This window comes from Parasteatoda tepidariorum, chromosome 5 (genome assembly GCF_982258835.1).
Source record: "Parasteatoda tepidariorum strain Cologne lab strain chromosome 5, Ptep-v5.0, whole genome shotgun sequence".
In the NCBI taxonomy this organism is placed as follows: Eukaryota; Metazoa; Arthropoda; class Arachnida; order Araneae; family Theridiidae; genus Parasteatoda; species Parasteatoda tepidariorum.
In genome coordinates, this window is record NC_141759.1 from 33957071 (window position 1) to 33975910 (window position 18840).

Consider the following 18840-nt stretch of genomic DNA (forward strand, 5'->3'; position numbering starts at 1 on the left):
AATTTAATTGTCTTGCTTAATTGTTAAAAAATCGAAGTGTTTCCCTATTCACGTTTTTTTTTCTCCAGGAGAATAATGGTGAAATAGTTTGGTTGGAAAGCATGTCTCCTTACACTGTCATTGTTGATTCTCCCAACAAAAAAAGCAAATTGAAAGGTCTGAAAAGTTTCATAGCTTATCAACTAATTCCTTCTGTAAGTAAATATTAAACAACTTGTGTATATTTATCTTTATTTTTTGACAAAGAGTGTCTGTACAATCAAAATTTTAACAATTTGAATATTTTTTCTGTGCCAAAAATATTTTTTTTTACTGTTTTTGATATTTTATAATTTTTAATCAACTATTTATAAATATTTTATAATTTTTAATCAATTTAGTCACCAATTTATTTTAAGAATTTTTTGATTAAAAAAATTATAAATTGTAATTTTTATATATTTTTTAAAATTTTTTTAGTTGTATTTTATTATTATAGAAATTTAGAAAAGGAAAATTTTTTGACTAAATCAAATGACTCTCAATAAATTGGTGTTTTTAGTGAAAAAAAGAAAGCAAACGTCTAACAAAGGCCAACATCTGGACATACTTAAGCATATTTTTAATAAAAGAGACAAGTGTACTTATTCATTATTTTTCAAAACTATTAATCAATTATGCTTAAATTAAAACTTTTTGTTTTAATGCATGTTAATTTTTCATTTTTCATTAATCTTAAAATTATTTTTTAAAATTTTGTGTCACTGTCGTTGCTTGTCATTGAGTATATGCATTTTATGTTGGTAATTTATTATTATAATTTTTTTTCTCAGTTTAATAATATAGCTGTTAGTAGAAGATACAAGCATTTTGATTGGCTGCATGAAAGATTGGAAGAAAAGTTTTCTCTCATACCAATTCCTCCCCTTCCTGATAAACAAATATCAGGTACATTCTATATTAGTTATTTTTGTTTATTATTCATTATATGAGATGTATATTTTTGATGATTATTTCTATCTTACTTAAAACCTTGCATTTTACAAATTTATTCTTGAATAGTAAATTTCCTGCCTGTGTTACCACTAATGTTCAAAAGCTTTTAATATACTTATTAACTAGCTAATCTGCTGATAAAGTAAGGTAATCTGTTAAAGTGCAGAGTCTTGAGTTTTCTGTAATATGTATTGTGCACATTAATGGTTTCCATATTTTTGAAGTTCAATAGCTTGTCTGTCTCATTCTATATACTAATTTGCTGATTATTTGATTGTACTTATTGACTTTCTTCTTTAGATATATACAGTCGTCCCCACTTAATCGCATATCGGATAATCGAATAACCCGCTTATACGAATAAAATTTAATGGAACCAAATCATGAAACTAATGTTAAACTTCCCCGTTTAACCGAATATTTGTTGTTTTTTGTTCCCGCCTAATTGCATTAAAGGTACTGAAAAAATTTTTTTTTTTGAGAAATGTTTCACCAGCTAAAATGGAATTTCCGTTTTCCGAGTTATGTGCGAAAAGGAATAATTTGAATTAATCGAAGAAATAAGCAATGAATCTTGGAAACAAAAAATCTCTAACTATTGTAAAATAGCTCATTAATTGGGAATTTCCCAAGTTTCGAGAATTAGAAAAAAATAACTAAGTAAAAGCAAAAAACAGAAATTCTGAATATATTTGAAACGGATACGCAAGTCATGAAAGTCTTTGTAGAAACTCAAAGAGAAAATTTAATTATGCTAAATTGACGAATTAAACAGGTATAAAAACAGTCTTCAATTATAGACTTTTTAAGAAGGGATCAACTAATATTTTATTACCTATATTTTACTTTTCTCTAACATTTATTTTTTTTTGAACATTTATTTTTATGAAAATTTTAATGACATTTATATTTTGTGATACTAACACAGACAGTTTTAATTATAATTGTTTATTGAACATGAAACTGAGTTTATTTGATCGAAATGCTGTAACTATGCATTAAATACCATTAAAAAGTAAAATTTCTCAAAAATGTAGAATTTAAGATTGAATATTGCACTCCTTTTTTAATCGAATAACCCTCTTAATTTCATAGATTTGGCTGGAACTGATGGTATTCCTTTAAGCAGGGTTGACTGTATATATAAAAATAATAACAATATGTTAATTTCATTAATGGTAATAATATTTTAAACTCTGGTTTCTTTGTATTATATTTTTCATAAAGTGATTGATGATAAATTCTATTTTCTAATATGTTGATTGTTTGATTGTTAAGATTGCGAAAATTAAATAAATAGCATGTTAATTTTAGCATACAGAAACGTTGCTATTGTTTCAGAAAAATGTTATTTTCCACGATTTCTTAGTTGTTGATGTATAGATTATCTAGGTACAGATAATCTGTACATTGCAGATCACCTAAATTTAAAAAAATAAATTTTTTTTTTTGGCATTTTAATGCATTACCCTTGTTAATCTGCACATTTGCTAAATAATTTCTAGAATAACTAATTTCTATACTTTAGCGGTAACAAATGTAAAAACAGGTTAACTTTAAACAAAAACTGTACATTTTAAATTACATTGATTATTCTAATTGCTGCATTGTTTCTTTTAGCAGAGTGAAAAAAATATTATTTTTGCCTTTTTATTACATTCTTATCAACTGATTTTATTTTGGTAAATATCATGTAAATAAAATAAGGAAGTATGCAAATTTTCAAACTGCTACATTCTGTGCACATCTGGACATTAATATTTGATTTGTATTAATATTATTTCACTCTGATGTTAATGTGCTTCATAGAAGTTTTAGTCTTAATACCAAGTACAATCGATGTCATCTAAAGTCCGATAATAATATATCCAACTATTTCTTAATGGTGTATTAGTTTTAATATGAAGAATTTTCATAATGCTTAGTTGAATAAAACTTTGTTTATTTTTCTTACTACATTTTTCTTCTGAATAAACAGTTTTTTTTCTCTTCAGTTTATTACATCATCTTTATGCATAATATTGATCTGTCATGAAAAGTAACTTCATAAAAGAAAGTCATTTTGAGAAAACATTGTGGAATTTTTCATTTGATTAATTTTCTATTTTTTAGGACGATACGAAAAAGATTTCATTGATCATCGTAAAAATCAGCTTCAAATGTGGGTAAACAGGATTTGTCGTCATCCTGTTCTTTCACAGTGCGAAGTATGGATGCATTTTTTGACCTGTACGGATGAAAAAGTAAGCATCTGATCTAATTCTGTTCTTATGATTTTCGTTGAAAAAAAAAGTACTATTCTTATTTTTATAATGTAATTGCTTTTTTGTTAATTTGCAAATTTTAAGACTTTAGTTATTTTTGTTGATTAGCATATTTCTAGAATTGAAACTTCGAAAAGTTATTTAAAGTAAGGGGAAAAAAAACGAATTTTTTAAACTTTGATGGTGGGAACGTTATGAATAATTTAATTCTATATCAGGGATGTGATTCTTCCGCAGATCGCGGATTTCCACTTTTTTTTTCTTGAGATTTTTCCATTTTCCTGCTAATTTCTGCTGAAATTTTTTTTGTACAAGTTAAAATATTTTATGAGGAATTACTTTTTCCGCAGAGCGAAAGTACTGAAGTCCTCATTTCTCCCTCTGAAGTTAGTCTACGATTTTCAAAGCTAAACAGAAAATTCAAACTACGTCCTGGCAGCTAACCCTTCTGTATATTGACTTATTTTAGCTATTCTCCGCTTTTACGCTCAGAAAATAAAATTTTCTGTGTTTTTATCTGTCCGCTGGATAGCTCGTATTTTCGTAATTCAGACGTGAAAGCAAACGAAAAAAATGGAGTTGGATTTGCTGTGAAAAGATTTATTTGCTCATTCGAATCTTGTAAATTTTTATTTATTATGTCTAAACAAAAGCAATACAAACAAGCCTTTTAGAATTCCCAAGTCCAGACTCTGCAAATATCTCGATTCTTATTCACGAGATTTTAATAGCAACCATTGATTTTCGTATTTTCCTGATTTAAAAGTTGCGCATTGCGATTCTTATTTACGCTATTTAAAAATCGTACATTATGATACTAATTCACGAGATTTAAAAATTCAATATTGCGTTTTGTACTTATGCATTTTAAAAATCGCGATTTTATTATCAAACATCGATTTTCGTATTTACCTGCTTTAAAAGTTGAACGTTGCGATTTTTATTCAGGCGATTTAAATATTGTACATTGCGATTCTTACTTACGAGATTTAAAAATCCAATATCGCGATTTGTATTTACGCGCTTTTAAAACCCTATGTAGCGATTCGTATTCACGCGAGCTTAAAATCCAATGTCGTGATTCGTTTTTGCGGTCGTAATATCAAACATCTATTTTCGTATTTATACGTGCTTTAAAAATTAGACATTGGGATTCGTATTCACACGATTTAAAAATTATGCATTGTGATTTGTATTTATGTGGTCTAAAAATTTCGCATCATGATTTGTATTTTCTTATTTTTTAAATTCGATATAGAGTTTCATATTCTCATGATTTAAAAGCCTCATATCGGGATTCATACTCTCTTAATAATTTAAAATCATGCATGTGATTCATATTCATACAATTTTGAAATTAATCATCGGGATTTATAATCACATGGTTTACAAGTTTAAAAATCACACTTTTTTTGTCAAATTTTTGTTGTGTATATATAGATATTTGAATATATTGATTTCCGAATTATTTTTATTCAGAACTTTTTTTTGATATTGGTATGTATACATATTTATGCTTTACAATTTATTTTTGACTTATATCAACTATTATATTTCGTAAAAATCAAGTAATTTAAATAATGCCAACCTTGATTTTTAGCCTCATAATAAATTGATATATATATATTTATATTTTTGCTGAAACTCTTCTAACATTGACAATTTGTTCACTATTTCTTCTCCTTTTTCTCCCCTCTAAGAGATGGAAGGTTGGGAAAAGAAATGCAGAAAAAGATAAACTAATTGGAGGACCATTTTTTCATGCTATATCAACACCATCCACTCCTTTAGATAATTCAATGGTGTAAGTAGTTTTGTTCTTTTGATATAAAGAATTTTAAAAAAATTTCTCAGTTAATTAGAATTACATGCTTGAAAAAATTGAATTATAGATTTTATCTCATCGTGCAAAATAATTATGCAGATTAATTTTGTGAAATTAAACCTCTCTTGATTATTTATATTCAATCAGTATTATTCAAATATTTTGTTTTTATTCATACTATGGACGTGAGACAAAAGCAATGATGCTAATTTATAAGCAATGATGTAAATTACTTTACAAAGGGTTCAATATATTCACCAATCATATTTTTCTTGTTTGAAAATTGTGTTTTCTCTTTTTTTGAAGTGATGTAAGAGGTGGTTTATTTTAGAGTTAAAACAAGTCCAAGTGGTATTCACATTCTTGATTTTATATTTGCTTAGACGTAACAGTTCTTGGCTGCATGTAAGCAGATTAATGCTGTATGCTTGGAACTTAGTTAAAACTGCAAATTGATCAAATCTTAAATTAATCATTGATCTTAAATTAATCAAAGTCCTATAAAGCACTTTGTTTATAATAATTAAAACTCATGATGTAATTCTGAAAACAGAAGAATAAGGTTTTACAATTTAATAGTATCGTTCTTGCGAAAGAAAATTTCGAAATCTAGAAAAAGCTCTAAAGGACTATCTAAAAATTATGTGTTACCTTAAAAGATGTCATTTGAAAAAATAATTAAATGTACTTTTAACCTTTAGTGTATTATATTAATACTTGCACTTTATTGACTTAAAAAAACTGCATTAGTTTCTATTATTTTATCAGTTTTTTAAATCTTTTTAACATATAGCATGTTTTTCTCAAAATAAGTCTAGTATTTATGAATTACAAATAAATATTTGCTCCAATTTTTTGTCTTCATATTGCAGCAACCTCATGTTATAACGTCTATTTTTGTTTGTACCACAGGGGTCGTTGTATTGAGCATGGACTGTTTATACAAATAATCAGACAGGGAGTTATTATCTTAAAAATATGAGGACCAGGGATTTTGCATCAAGCAGGTGGGATTGGTGTTATTTTGTAGGGGGTTATACTGTGACCTTGAACCTCCTTGCTGACAATTATAACAAATAGAAAAAAAAGACTTATTTTCTTTAAGGAAGTATAACTAATGATACCGAGGAACAACTCATTTGAATGATCTTCATTTTATTCAGATTTATACTTTTCCTCCAATTGAACTGTTAACTGAAAGATTAGTTTGTCATAGTTTTTTTTATTTTCAACATTGTTTATTCTTCTATTTGTATTAGCACAATTTTACTGCATTTTTTGTTAATATGTTATGGTTTAGAATAAAATTTTAATGATTCATTTGCAACTTAATTAGTTTTAATGGCGTTTTCATGCTTTTCTTTCAGAGAAAAACAAATAAATCATTTCAATCTTTGCGTTATGAAAATGGATGATAGTGTGAAACAATTATTTAATGTAGCTATTGAACAGCACAAACGATATGCTGGGCGTGAGTATTTTTTTCAAAATTGCTCTAAATGTATATTGCTTATTTGTAAAAAATTATGATCAGTCTCAGAAATCCTTAATCTTTTTCTTTCATAAATTTTTTTAACTATGAATTATGTAAATGTTGTTAATATTTAGCATTATCTAAAATCCCAAGGTAGTGTTACTGTAATATTGTTGCAGTACAACCTTGAAAATCTGAACTTTAAAAAATTGGAAACTTTCAAAAACAAGCATTCTTTGTGCTAATACTATTGTCTCCTTATGTTCTTATTGTTTAACCTATTTTTTTTATAAGAAAACGTTGGAATTAATGTCAACTTTCTCTATCTGCATACATTTCGATTTATTATGCTCTATGGACCCATCAATAGTTTACGAAGGCAGTTATTTGTCATTGCCTTGTGAATCCAGCACCTGTACTGATGACACCTGAGCATAAATACTTAATTGTTATATAACTTACCCATATGGTGAAATCATAACTTTGGCATCTTTATTGGTTTAGGTAAGTTATCTAATTAAGGTATATTTGAGTCTTTTGAAGTTACAGAACTCAAGTGATCAGCGTTCTTTTGGTAAAACAGAATTCATTAGCTATTGTCAACACATAATCATTATTATAATTGTGAACATATAAATCAAAGAAAAACTACAAAAATTTTTAAAAAAAATGTGAAGTAGGAAATTTTTTTATTTTTTTTCTACTAATAGTCTAAAAAAAATAATTTATGTTAGAGAATTGAATTGGTGGAACTGAATTGCCATTTTGTCCTGCTATGAATTTGTTTTTGGTATGAGCATAAGCTGGAAAAACAGTCTCCTATCTGTTAGTCAAGTCAAAGGGAAGCAGATTTACATTGCCTTCTCAGTGACTATGGGATATTAGTCTAAATGTCCCTCAGTAATTCAAGCACATGTTTTAGAAAAAATAACCTCTTAATATTGAGCAAATTGTAATACTCTGACTTTGCCTTGACCAGTAATGACAATACAAACAAGTAGTAATGACAGTCTAGTGATATCTGTACATTCAGAAAAATGCATGTTCTTCCTATCAATGTGGTTTGCTATTTTTTAGTCTATCTACCAATAATTTTATCTTCTATATGGTAAGCTTGTATTTATGTAATTATATCATCGAATAGCATATTGTCGTTGACTGCACTAACATTACCTCACACTCAGAAACCCTAATCTAGATTATATCGAATTACTGTTCCTATACTTTTAAAATTGTTATTAAATTGGTTTTAGAATTTTTTAAAAAGTATAAAATTTAAAATTATTTAAATTAATTGTCTCTTTATTTACATCAGCCAAATTTGTTAATGTTTTATTAACTTTTGTTTTACAGCTGTTAGAAAAGAAATACAGCGGATGGCTGATGCTTTTAAGGAACTTGGGTTAGCATTTCAAATGGATCCCTCTCCTGGTAAAATAGTTCTCCTGAATTTATTTTTTTGTGCTCTCTTGTGCATTGTTTTATTATAAATTATTGAAAAAATGCCTTATTCTATCTTTTTTTATTATTTTTTAGTTTCTGAATATTTAACTACTGCTATCAAACACACTGCTGGTGTCTATGAAGACTTAGGGAAAATGTATGAGGAACAGGTAAATATTTTTTTAGGAAATGTTTTTAATTGTTGCTTTATTTATAAATGTTTAGTTTGAATAGGATAAGTGTATCTGAGGATGATTATTGATAAAATTATCAATGTATTGTGATTTATATATTCAATCTAGTATTTAACAAATTCATTTACTTAAAGTTGGCAGGTATTTAATTCTTTTTTGGATTTAAAATTTTCCTTATTTTTATTATTTTTTCTGATTCCTAATTTTTTTCAAATTAATCTTTTATTTTGTTATATTTCTGAGGATATTAAAAAAATTACCACTCTGCTGAAAAATTCCTACACTGCAAAATATTCTAACTCCTTCTTTTGAAATTCTCTTATACTTGACTCAGCATGTCTTGAACAACCTCAGCTGAATCTCTGAATGGGAAAGATGCAACTTGTGCTCTTATATGAGCATTGTTGTACAGTACCTTGGTCAATTATCAAATGAATCAATTTTTCTTAACATTTAAAGACACAATTAGAGGTATGAATCATTTGAACTGGTTAAAACCGATTTCTTACTTATCAAAATTGAGAATACTTTTGAAAAGCCCCTCTTTTAAGCTGTTACCATTTAAAGCCATTAAAGTTTGCCATTTGCAGACTAAAATTGCCTAGAGTTACACATGTTAAAGCGAAAATTAAAAAAATTTAAGTGTCGAAGATGAAATGAATTAAAATAAAGATAAAATGAATGAAAATAAATATAAACATGAAAAAAATTAGCACCGAAATATGACATTTTACCCAATATTTCAATGATTTTAAAAGATAAGGAAATCAAAATCTCATTAATGCATAAAAACCCTCATTCAGAAAGAAAAAAAATTTAATAAGTAAATTTGTTTTCATAAATCCATTAGATATTACAATTTATAATATTATAAGAGCATCTTTTAAAGCAAAAAGAAAAAAATGAAAATTATTTCTGATTTGATGAAAATGATTGAAATATTTACTGCATTCATATGAATGCAGTAAATCAGGGTGGCCACCCACCTGGAAAACCTTGAAAACCTGGAATTATCAGGGAATTTTTTTTATACTGGAAAAAACCTGGAAAAATCAGGGAAATATGGATAAAAACCTGGAAAACCTGGAAATTTTAAAGAAAAGCTGGAAATTTTTTCTTATATATTTTTTTATTCACTAATTTAAATTATTTGCTAATAATTTTCTTAATTTAAATTGTTTCATCCATTATACCAACATTTTTTAATCAAATAGTAACAAAAATGTTATCCCACGAAAGTCATCGTACATTTAAATGTTTTGGATCTCAGAATTAAAATTATTCAAATGTATCTCCAAACAGTTAAAATATCATCAACTTACTTTGCTTTCGTCAAAATTTGCTCCATTATAACCCTATTAAACTAGAATACAACATAAAATTCTCCCATGCAAATGTAGAAACCTTTGATCTCTATGCAGACTGTGCAATTTAGGAAAGGCAAAGATTATGGTGGATGTGGAAGACGGGGTTAGGATTCGGTTTTTAAATTCTGTCCTTGTTCACACAATGAATCAAGTTTGTTCGCAATTGAGAGTGGTAATTTTTTTCTATTTTGACAAAATGTTTTTGTATTTTTAACTTTATTAAATTCTCTAAAAATTAGTTGGTTATAATTTAATAATAATAGATTTTATATTGCACTCTTTTTCTGAAAGCTTTTCAACTCCCATTCAAAGAAATCTGTAAATTATTTTTTCTCAGCAAACCAATCAATCACGCATTTCCCCCCATCACTAACAGCAATGTTTGTCGACAAATTGTTACAATTCTTGCATTAATGCTAATTTTTTCTATTTCATTTTAACCTTTTATAGTATATTTTGATTTTGAAAAAAGTTTTTTTTAGAACTAACTATATATTAATATTAAATTTTACGATTTTGTTGGTAAATATTAGTTTTTTGATTCAAAATTCGAATTGTATAGTTATCACAATATCGAAAGTTCGTAAATGTTGCTTGCATTCCAGAGATGATATTTCAAAACTATTCCTCTTTTTACCTAAAAAAGCTGACAATGACTAAGGAATATATAGGAAACGTATTAAATGATATATATACATAAAATATATATATTTTTTTATTCATATGTGTTTAGTCAAGAGAAGGAAAACGAAACTTAGTGTTTTAGTTCTGCACTGTACAAGATTCTAGTTGTTCAAACAGAAACAATTAACTATGCTGAACTAAAAAACTGTGTGTTTAGATTGGAATTCTTTAAATGTTTTAAATTCAAATAAGAAAAAAAATCAAAAAAGTATAAATTTTAAGGAATTTTATCTATTTTTTTTCTTCTATAGAGTATAGAACTAAAAATTAGACAATTTTACATTTCTCACATTTATTTTTTTATACTGTATCTCTTAAAATAAAAATGCTATTTCAAAATACCATCATTTAAAAAATTTGACTTGAAATATTGGTTTAAGGAAAATATGATCAGTGAATTTTATTAAAAGCACTGGTAAGATGAAATACAGTATTATGCAGTATACAGTACAGCTTTATATTGAATTGTAATTACAGTGATTCACAAAAGTGTTGATACACTTATGACTTTCAATGAAATAAGACTATCCATTAATTAAAATGAATGTTTCAGAATGTATATTTAATGATAAAAAATGTGTTCTAATCTTAACAAAACTGAAATATTTTAAATGACAATATGAAATATTTTAAAAACAAAGGAAAACTTTATTTTTAAGGAATCAATCATCAAAAAGTGACAAAAACTTTATCCCACAAAAGTCATCATACACTTTTAAAGAAAAAACTCAGTCTATTAGTAATCTAATTTTTCGTTAAATTAACATTTAGTGGAGTTTCCTTTAGCATCTACAATAGCTTTTAAAGGTTGAAAATACGTGTAACTAGTTTTTTTTTTGTCAGGTGAAATTCGCGCAAATTATTTTTAAAATTTTTACAGAAACTTTTACAACACTCAATTGCAAATTTATGAATTTTTCCACAAAATTTATAATTTTAATCTCTGATTTGAAGTCCTTCTTTTAAGCATTTTATCACATATTGCACAGTTCAATTGAATACAGTAAACTAATTTAACATTCATTACTGATTTACCTCTTATGAAGACAAATAATCAAATTTGGTCTATTTTATTACGACTACAAGTCATTTTTAAATGATAAAATAAAATATTACGGAGTTAGCAAGCAAAAATTAAAATATAATTTTGCTATTATAGGTTTGATACTAAATTGCTAATAAAGAAATGAAAAATAATTAAATAAAAAAAGCAATTGACGATAATTTTAATTCTGAGATCCAAAACATTTAAATGTACGATGACTTTCGTGGGGTAACATTTTTGTTACTATTTGATTAAAAAATTAACTTTTGCTTTGTTTTTAAAATATTCCGTGCATTTTTGCTAAGAATAGATTATACATCTTATTATCAAATACCCATTCTGCAATATTCATTTTAATTATTGAATTTTTATTACCTATTTCAATATAAGTTATAAGTGAATGAGCACTTTTGGGAGCCACTGTAATTATTAAAAATTATTGATATATAATCACCTGAAACTGTTTTCTTTTCCTTAATGAAAATATATTAAACAATACTTATCCAAGGTTTTATTGGCTATTCTGATTTTGTCATTTTGTAGGTACACTTTGAGCAAATACTACTTAAAGTAACACATTAAATTCAATAAAAACAATTAAAATTATTCAATAAAAACAATATATTCTGCAAGCTAAACATATTATTTTCTCCACGTCTTAATTTTTTAAAAATTAATGTTGTACCAGAACATTAAAAAATAATGAAAAAATATCTTGTAAGAAAAAAATTTTTTTTTCAAGATATGTTTAAAAAAATGACATTTTGAATAAGATATTTTATAATATAGACACTTTTCTTGTACACATCCTACACTTTATAAGAAAAAAGGAAAAAAACACAAACCTGGAAATTTTAAGATTTTTACCTGGATAACCTGGAAAAATCAGGGAAATTTGAAATCTGTTTTGAGTGGCCACCCTGTAAATATTTAGTCTTATATCTTTTTTCTAATTTCATCCAGCCAAAATATGATTCTGAACCAATGGCTGATGTTCTTCATGAGTATAAAGGAATGCTTGCTGCCTGGCCTGATGTACTGCATATTCAAAAGGTATGAAATATAACCATTCTTTTGTGTTTGTAAGTAAAAAATGTTTATCCATTTAGTTTGTGATAAATATAATGATTAATATTGACGGTCTTAAAGTTATTTCATATTAAATATAACTTTTTGAACTTGACTTCCTTAGGTAGTACTTTTTTTTATTGATTTGATCCATTTCACATAAAAAATGTGATTATTGTAATTATGTGAACTTGTTTCATACTCTAATGCAGTGTTTCCCAAAGTGTGATACGCGTACCCCCAGGGATACGGAGCAGTTTAGCGGGGATACGCTTTTGTGCGAAATATCTTACAACAAACGGAAATTTCAAAAACTTTTATTTAAAAACAAAGCTAGCAATGAAAATTTACGATTACGTGTTTTTCTATTGGCTATTTCTCACAGAGTTAACAGTTAATAATTAGTGGTGTTAATAGCCAGTTGTGATTTTTAACTTTTGTGCAATTTTTTTAAAGTAAAATATACATTCATTTTTTTTATTAGTGGTATGCAGCGTTACGAAAAATTTAGAAAGGGTACACTAAAGTCGTAAGTTTGGGAAACACTGCTCTAATGTAAAGCAATTCAAAAATTAATTTATTCATTATTTTTCATTTCATTGTTATAACTATGAATAAATATTTGCAATTTTAATCAATTGCTTAGTAGTGCTTTTTAAATTCAAATTAATAATTCATTTTTTGTTTTCAGTCTGCACTGAATAAAGTGGCAGAACATAAAAAGATGTATGAAGATGGTAAACTAAGTCAAGACGAAGTTGCAGCTATTAGTCAAAGAACTGATGTCATATCTTATGCAACATTAGCTGAAATCAACCATTTTCACCGTGAGAGGGTAGCATACTTTAAGACTATGATGGAGACTTATCTTACTGCTCAAATAGATTTCTATCAAAGGGTAACTATATGTTTAGATATTACACTTGGAATAAATTAGAAATATTGTTTAGAACGTTTTATATCAGTGACATCGAACATTAGTACTTAAGGGATTAAGTTTTAATATTAAACTAAACTTATGTTGCAATTAATTTTAAAACACAGGCAAAAATGATAAGCCTAAATGATTAATCCAGTTTTAAAGGGCTGCTTATTTACAAATATACAACACACAAAGATAGATGATACATTAATATATATATAATCACTGAAATTTTGGTACGAACAACAAACGCTCATTGTGCACCCTTAGTCACAAGACACACATTTCAATGATGAACCTCTATACCAGATCCATCCATATATTCAATTTGTTTCTATCAAACTTCATCACAGCATTGCAGATATCTTCTGAATTAACCTCAGCCTCATATTTTCTTGACCAATTCTAATTTAAAAAATTTCTTTTCTGTTTTTTGCTTTGCATTGTGACCTGTATTTAACCCCTTTGAAAGATTCATTAAATAATAAAAAGCTAGGTAATTAAAAAATACTTTCAATTACTAAAAAAAAAAGTCCAGTGAATTATTTAAAGTTTTTTTTTTCACTTTTGCTTTATTTATTTTCTAACAAAATACTGCTCAAGTTAGGCAATTTCTTGTATTTTTTTTTCTTTAAAAATTGATGAAAAAAATGTTCTTTTATCAAAATTACTTCATTTATCTCATTCTTGAAAGTATTTTCATATAAAGTGGAGGCAAAATTTATTCAGAAAATAAGATATAGCTAAGATTAAGTTTGGTCTAATAATGTTACTTCGACCTTTAAACTTTACATAGTTAATTATTTTTGAAATTATAATGTATTCAACTAACTCATGCAAAATTTGAACACCAGTTTGACTTTAAAAGAGGTTTAGATGTGTATATGTGTGTTTATTATCTATTTTTTTTTCTTTCAGATTACTGAGCAACTTCAATCTACATTATCACAATACCAAAACTCATAATCATTCAGCAATAAAATCACATTGCGGTACATTACTATAAGTTGAAGAAAGCTGTATTTGGACAATCTACTGTGTTCTTAAAATGACCGATTTCTTACGAAGCAGATGAATTAATTGTAGTATAAATAGTAATTTATTTTTTATGTGCAGCTTTTGTGAGATGAAACAAAAAATGAGCTTATTTGTGTATTTGCATTGTACATGCCAAATAATGCATGGGTTCTTTAAATGAATTAGTTATTGCAGTTTCAATAATATGTTGTCATTAAGTTTTACTTTTGTGCCAGTCTTTTTTTTTTTTATAGTTGTCAAAATTTATATAATATATGTGCATGCTTCATATTTTTAAAATAATCAATTTGCATATATTGAATGGATTATCCATGAGCTGAATATTTTTATTTACAATTTTATTTATTTAAGTGACATATGGATTAAAAAAAAAATTGCCTTTACTTTAAATGTAGTATTTATCATAAAAATGTCCTGTTTATTTTGATTGTGGGATGACAATAATTGAGTTATATAAGAATAAAAAATTTCAAAAACTAAGTTCCAAAATTTTATACAAATTTTAAAAATTACTACAAATATTCAAATTTAGTTCGACACATTTAATATGTGTGCCATAAATGGCTATGATGTGGTACAGACGTTTGGCAAAATTCTGTAATCTTTTCATGGCAATTTTGAGTGCAAAAAATTTTTTTGAAGGTTATTTCTATTAACTCTGTTGCAAATTTCCTTTTGAACTGCTATCTAGCTGTTATGCATCCATTAATGGATCTTGACAATGAATATGTGCTGAGCACTTTCATAAACAACCATAAAAAAGTGCACATGCACAAATAAAAATAATTCCAACATGCCTTACGTTTTAACTCTCAACAGTTCAAAAGTTATCAAGGTTTTGTTTTTCTTGTAGCTCAGTAATTGTCACATATCAAATAAATTATTTATGCTATAGATTATGAGATGTGAAGTTGAGCTTTCAACCTGTAATGATCATAGCAAATCTTTCATTTTATCTTGCTTGTTACTCATTTATGCTTTGCAATAATCTTTCACACCTAGCCAATCAAGCATATTCCAAATATTGGAAAACATAGTAAAAAGTTAGATTAACACTGGCACAGATAGATATGAAATAATAAAGCATTTTATGTATATTTAAAATTTATTCTTCAATAAAATTATTTATGTTGTTGCATGAAATGTTGTTCATTAGATTTAAAATTTGATAAAGATGCTGTACTAAATGAATATGACCAAAATGATAAAAGAAATGTATTTTAAACTTTTACAACTTGTAAACTAAATATGTGTGATCATTCTCTTACAATGAATTGTTCATAATACCAATACTGTTTTTGTATAGCTATTGTTAAATTATTTTTAAAGAAATTTATCTTCTGAGAAATTAGAAAAAGTATTATTCAAATAAAATATTTTTATATATCATGACATATTTAAATTTTGTATGTACAGTACAGAACCCGTTATCCGGAAATCAGAAAACCGGAAAACCAAAAAACCGGAACGAAATTCGATAAATTTTTCCGCAATTTTAAAAAAAAATTTTTTTTTTCCTTATAAGATTTTACGATTTTATTTTCTTTTTTGAAAGATGTACCTTACCATCATTTCAGAAATAATCATTAGTGTATTACCTCATCGTTTTTTCTTATTTTAAAGATTATTTCCAAATATTTTTTTTTTTAGTTAGGTTTAACACTAAAAAAACGGCTTTTTGTAGCGATTCAGAAAACCGGAAAAATCAGTTATCCGGAATAGCGATAGTCCCGATCGTTCCGGATAATCGGTTCTCTACTGTATTATCAGAAAAATCACAATTAGTAAAAAACTTTGTATTGAAGCAAGCTTTTAAAAAACTATTTTATTATGAAATGGATACAATTGAATTATGTAACATAAACTTAAAATTCTTTTTTTTTAATAAGGGAGATTTGTATTTATTTTTTAAAAATGAAAGGTTTAAGTACTTTTACTTTTTTAAAGTTGGTATACTTTAAAAATTTAAGATAAACTAAACATATTTTTAATCAATTTACATCACTGCTTATCTATTTAATAATACTAGTTAAGATCACTTTATTTAAATAATATAAGATTATCTTGCTTTTTCTCTGACATATAAATTAAAAAGAAAAAAAAAAATACTGTGATATAATTCAAGTAAATTCTTTACACATAAACCATGAGATTTTTCTTTTTTAATTTACCCTACATTTCTCTCTCATAATTTTTCATCATTTATGGGTTTTTCGTGTTATTCTTGTTTGTATATTTTATGTTTGGGACCATTCTTTATATTTACTTATGTTGCAAGTGCTGGTAACTGATTTTTCTTCTTTTTTTTGAATGGGCAAACAATATATAATTTTTATACACACATATTTATATATATTTTGCTACAATCTCATACATCATACTTAAGTATTCTCATTTGCTAGTCAAAGAGTCATATTTATATATTTTCACCAATCCATTAAATTTCTATGTTTACCTATGTATGCTTTATTAATATGTTGTTTCGTCAAAGCAAATGTAATTAATATTTCTTCGTTTATAATTTCAATATAAATTTATTTTGAATTTTCTTTTGTCTAGAATAAAAAGTTATCTCTTAAGTGTATAAATTAATAAAATTGATTAAGGTTAAAAAAAAAAAATTATATGCTTATGGACACTTTAGTCCAATGTAACTAGTTAAAACTTTTTAAAAAGAAACATGTATTTTTTCATATTGAATAAATGACATTTCATCACAAAGCTACAATTTATTTTTTTAATACTTCTACAACATGGCATTAGTTACATACTTGATATGCACAATATTTACTATATGTATATATAATTGTAAAAATACACAATGCACTTAATAGTTTACAAAAGCAAAATTTATATATCAACAGTTCAAAACCAACAAGTGTGCGTTACAATACATGCAATTAATCTTCACATGCATTTTATACAAATAACATTTATAAATATATGACTAGAAAATAAATATTTTGCTGTACTCAATAAAAATCTAGTAACAGATACCTCGATATGAACGGCTTATTCTGCTTTGTATTTTACTTTTATAAAGCCAAAAGATAAATATTGAAATAACTTCAAAATTTAAGTACTTATTTTTAAATAATCAAGGTTCTCACTATGAATTTTTATTACTCCAAGTCTATTTTAGAGTGGTTATCTTAAGTGCTACTGGCACCATTAAAATCTGGGACCACAGGTGTAGCAAAATATTACCAATAGTTCTAAGGAAAATTTGAATTAGTTCAGGACATAAAAATATCAAATTTTTTTTTTTAGTTTTGTTTTGCAAGCTGAATTGCTTAAAGGAAACTGGTCTTTAAGCTTTTCCTGAGTGTAGAAAAAACACAATTTTTGTATTTTACAGTTTTAAAAAAAACTGCAACATTCTTGCATTTATTAAACTGTGCAGCTAACTCATTATTGTACTAATTACTTTGACTACTTATCGCAAGTGGGAACACATGGAAGGTGCAAGTGGAAAGTAGGTCTTGCTTTTTTATTGGGATGCTACTTGGTATAGTTAAACTTGAATCCCAAGGATTTAGGTTTTTATTAGAATCTTTGTTCTCTTTTAATGCAACATAGTTGCAAATATTTTAACTAGAAATATAACTGTTGTACCAGCCATAAGCAAAAGATTAAATAATTATTTAAGCCCATCAACAAAAGTGCGTTTTTAGGTTTAAAAGCGAAATTATTCTGTTTCAAAAAAATAAAACATGTAGTAGATCCAACTATTCAGAGATATTTAATTAAGGCAATTTGATTTCATTAATATAGACCACATTTCAACACTCAATTTTTCCTCATCTGTTTTCAAAACTTACTTTTTCTATCTTAAACAAACTTTGATTGTTGGTTATGGGTAATTGCAAAATATATGCCACGGAATTACATACTATGTCGGACATAATTTCACAGTCTTCGTGTTGCACACATAGGTTATAAAGTGCTTTGCATTTGGGGAAAAATGCAGCAGAATATATACACTAGAAATATATATGGAAGAGTGGGATGTAACGGAGTATCTTGATTCTGGCAAAATTAGTTCTGCTTTTTAGAGAACTCTGAATTACTAGGTAGGAAAAAGTATCTGCCATATCATTGAATTCATGGTGTCTGTGTAGATAAATTGTTTTATGCTGTCAATACTCTAATGTTCTTTAACTATTTCTACTTATTAGTCTATATGGTTATAAAAATCTTTTTAGTCAAGCTTATGATGAGTTTACTAAAGATTTATACTCTTAACAAACAATAAGGATTTAGTCCAGTAGTTCCATGGATCTGTTTTTTCTTCTTCTGATAACCTATGCTCTCTATGTGAGACAGAATAGAATCATCACTATATAAAACCAATTTAAAATATCAGGATAACGAACATTTAAAAAAATGTGTTACCAAAGATAGGACAGTTGTTTTGGAATGACTAAAAAAAAAAAAACTCAAAACACGACTAAAAGAAGAAAAAAAAAGTGTTTGATGAACCAATATAACAAAACAGTTCTATCAACAAAAAAAAAAAAAAAACCCTGAATACTTGATTA

General features: G+C 26.3%; 1 protein-coding gene across 5 annotated transcripts in view; it reads left to right on the plus strand.

The window, feature by feature from the left end:
- The window catches only part of SH3PX1 (sorting nexin 33-like protein SH3PX1), a 41258-nt gene extending 24238 nt beyond the window's left edge, over window positions 1-17020 (plus strand). For all 5 annotated transcript variants that reach the window (XM_087163638.1, XM_087163640.1, XM_087163639.1 and 2 more), the window contains 10 exons: window positions 69-194; window positions 813-927; window positions 3088-3218; window positions 4940-5043; window positions 6432-6535; window positions 7892-7969; window positions 8075-8151; window positions 12235-12324; window positions 13031-13237; window positions 14180-17020. In XM_087163638.1, the coding sequence (XP_087019764.1) occupies window positions 69-194; window positions 813-927; window positions 3088-3218; window positions 4940-5043; window positions 6432-6535; window positions 7892-7969; window positions 8075-8151; window positions 12235-12324; window positions 13031-13237; window positions 14180-14227 (1080 nt within the window). In that variant the 3' untranslated portion in view covers window positions 14228-17020. The remainder of the gene's footprint in view (window positions 1-68; window positions 195-812; window positions 928-3087; window positions 3219-4939; window positions 5044-6431; window positions 6536-7891; window positions 7970-8074; window positions 8152-12234; window positions 12325-13030; window positions 13238-14179) is intronic.
- Window positions 17021-18840: the final 1820 nt, after the last annotated feature.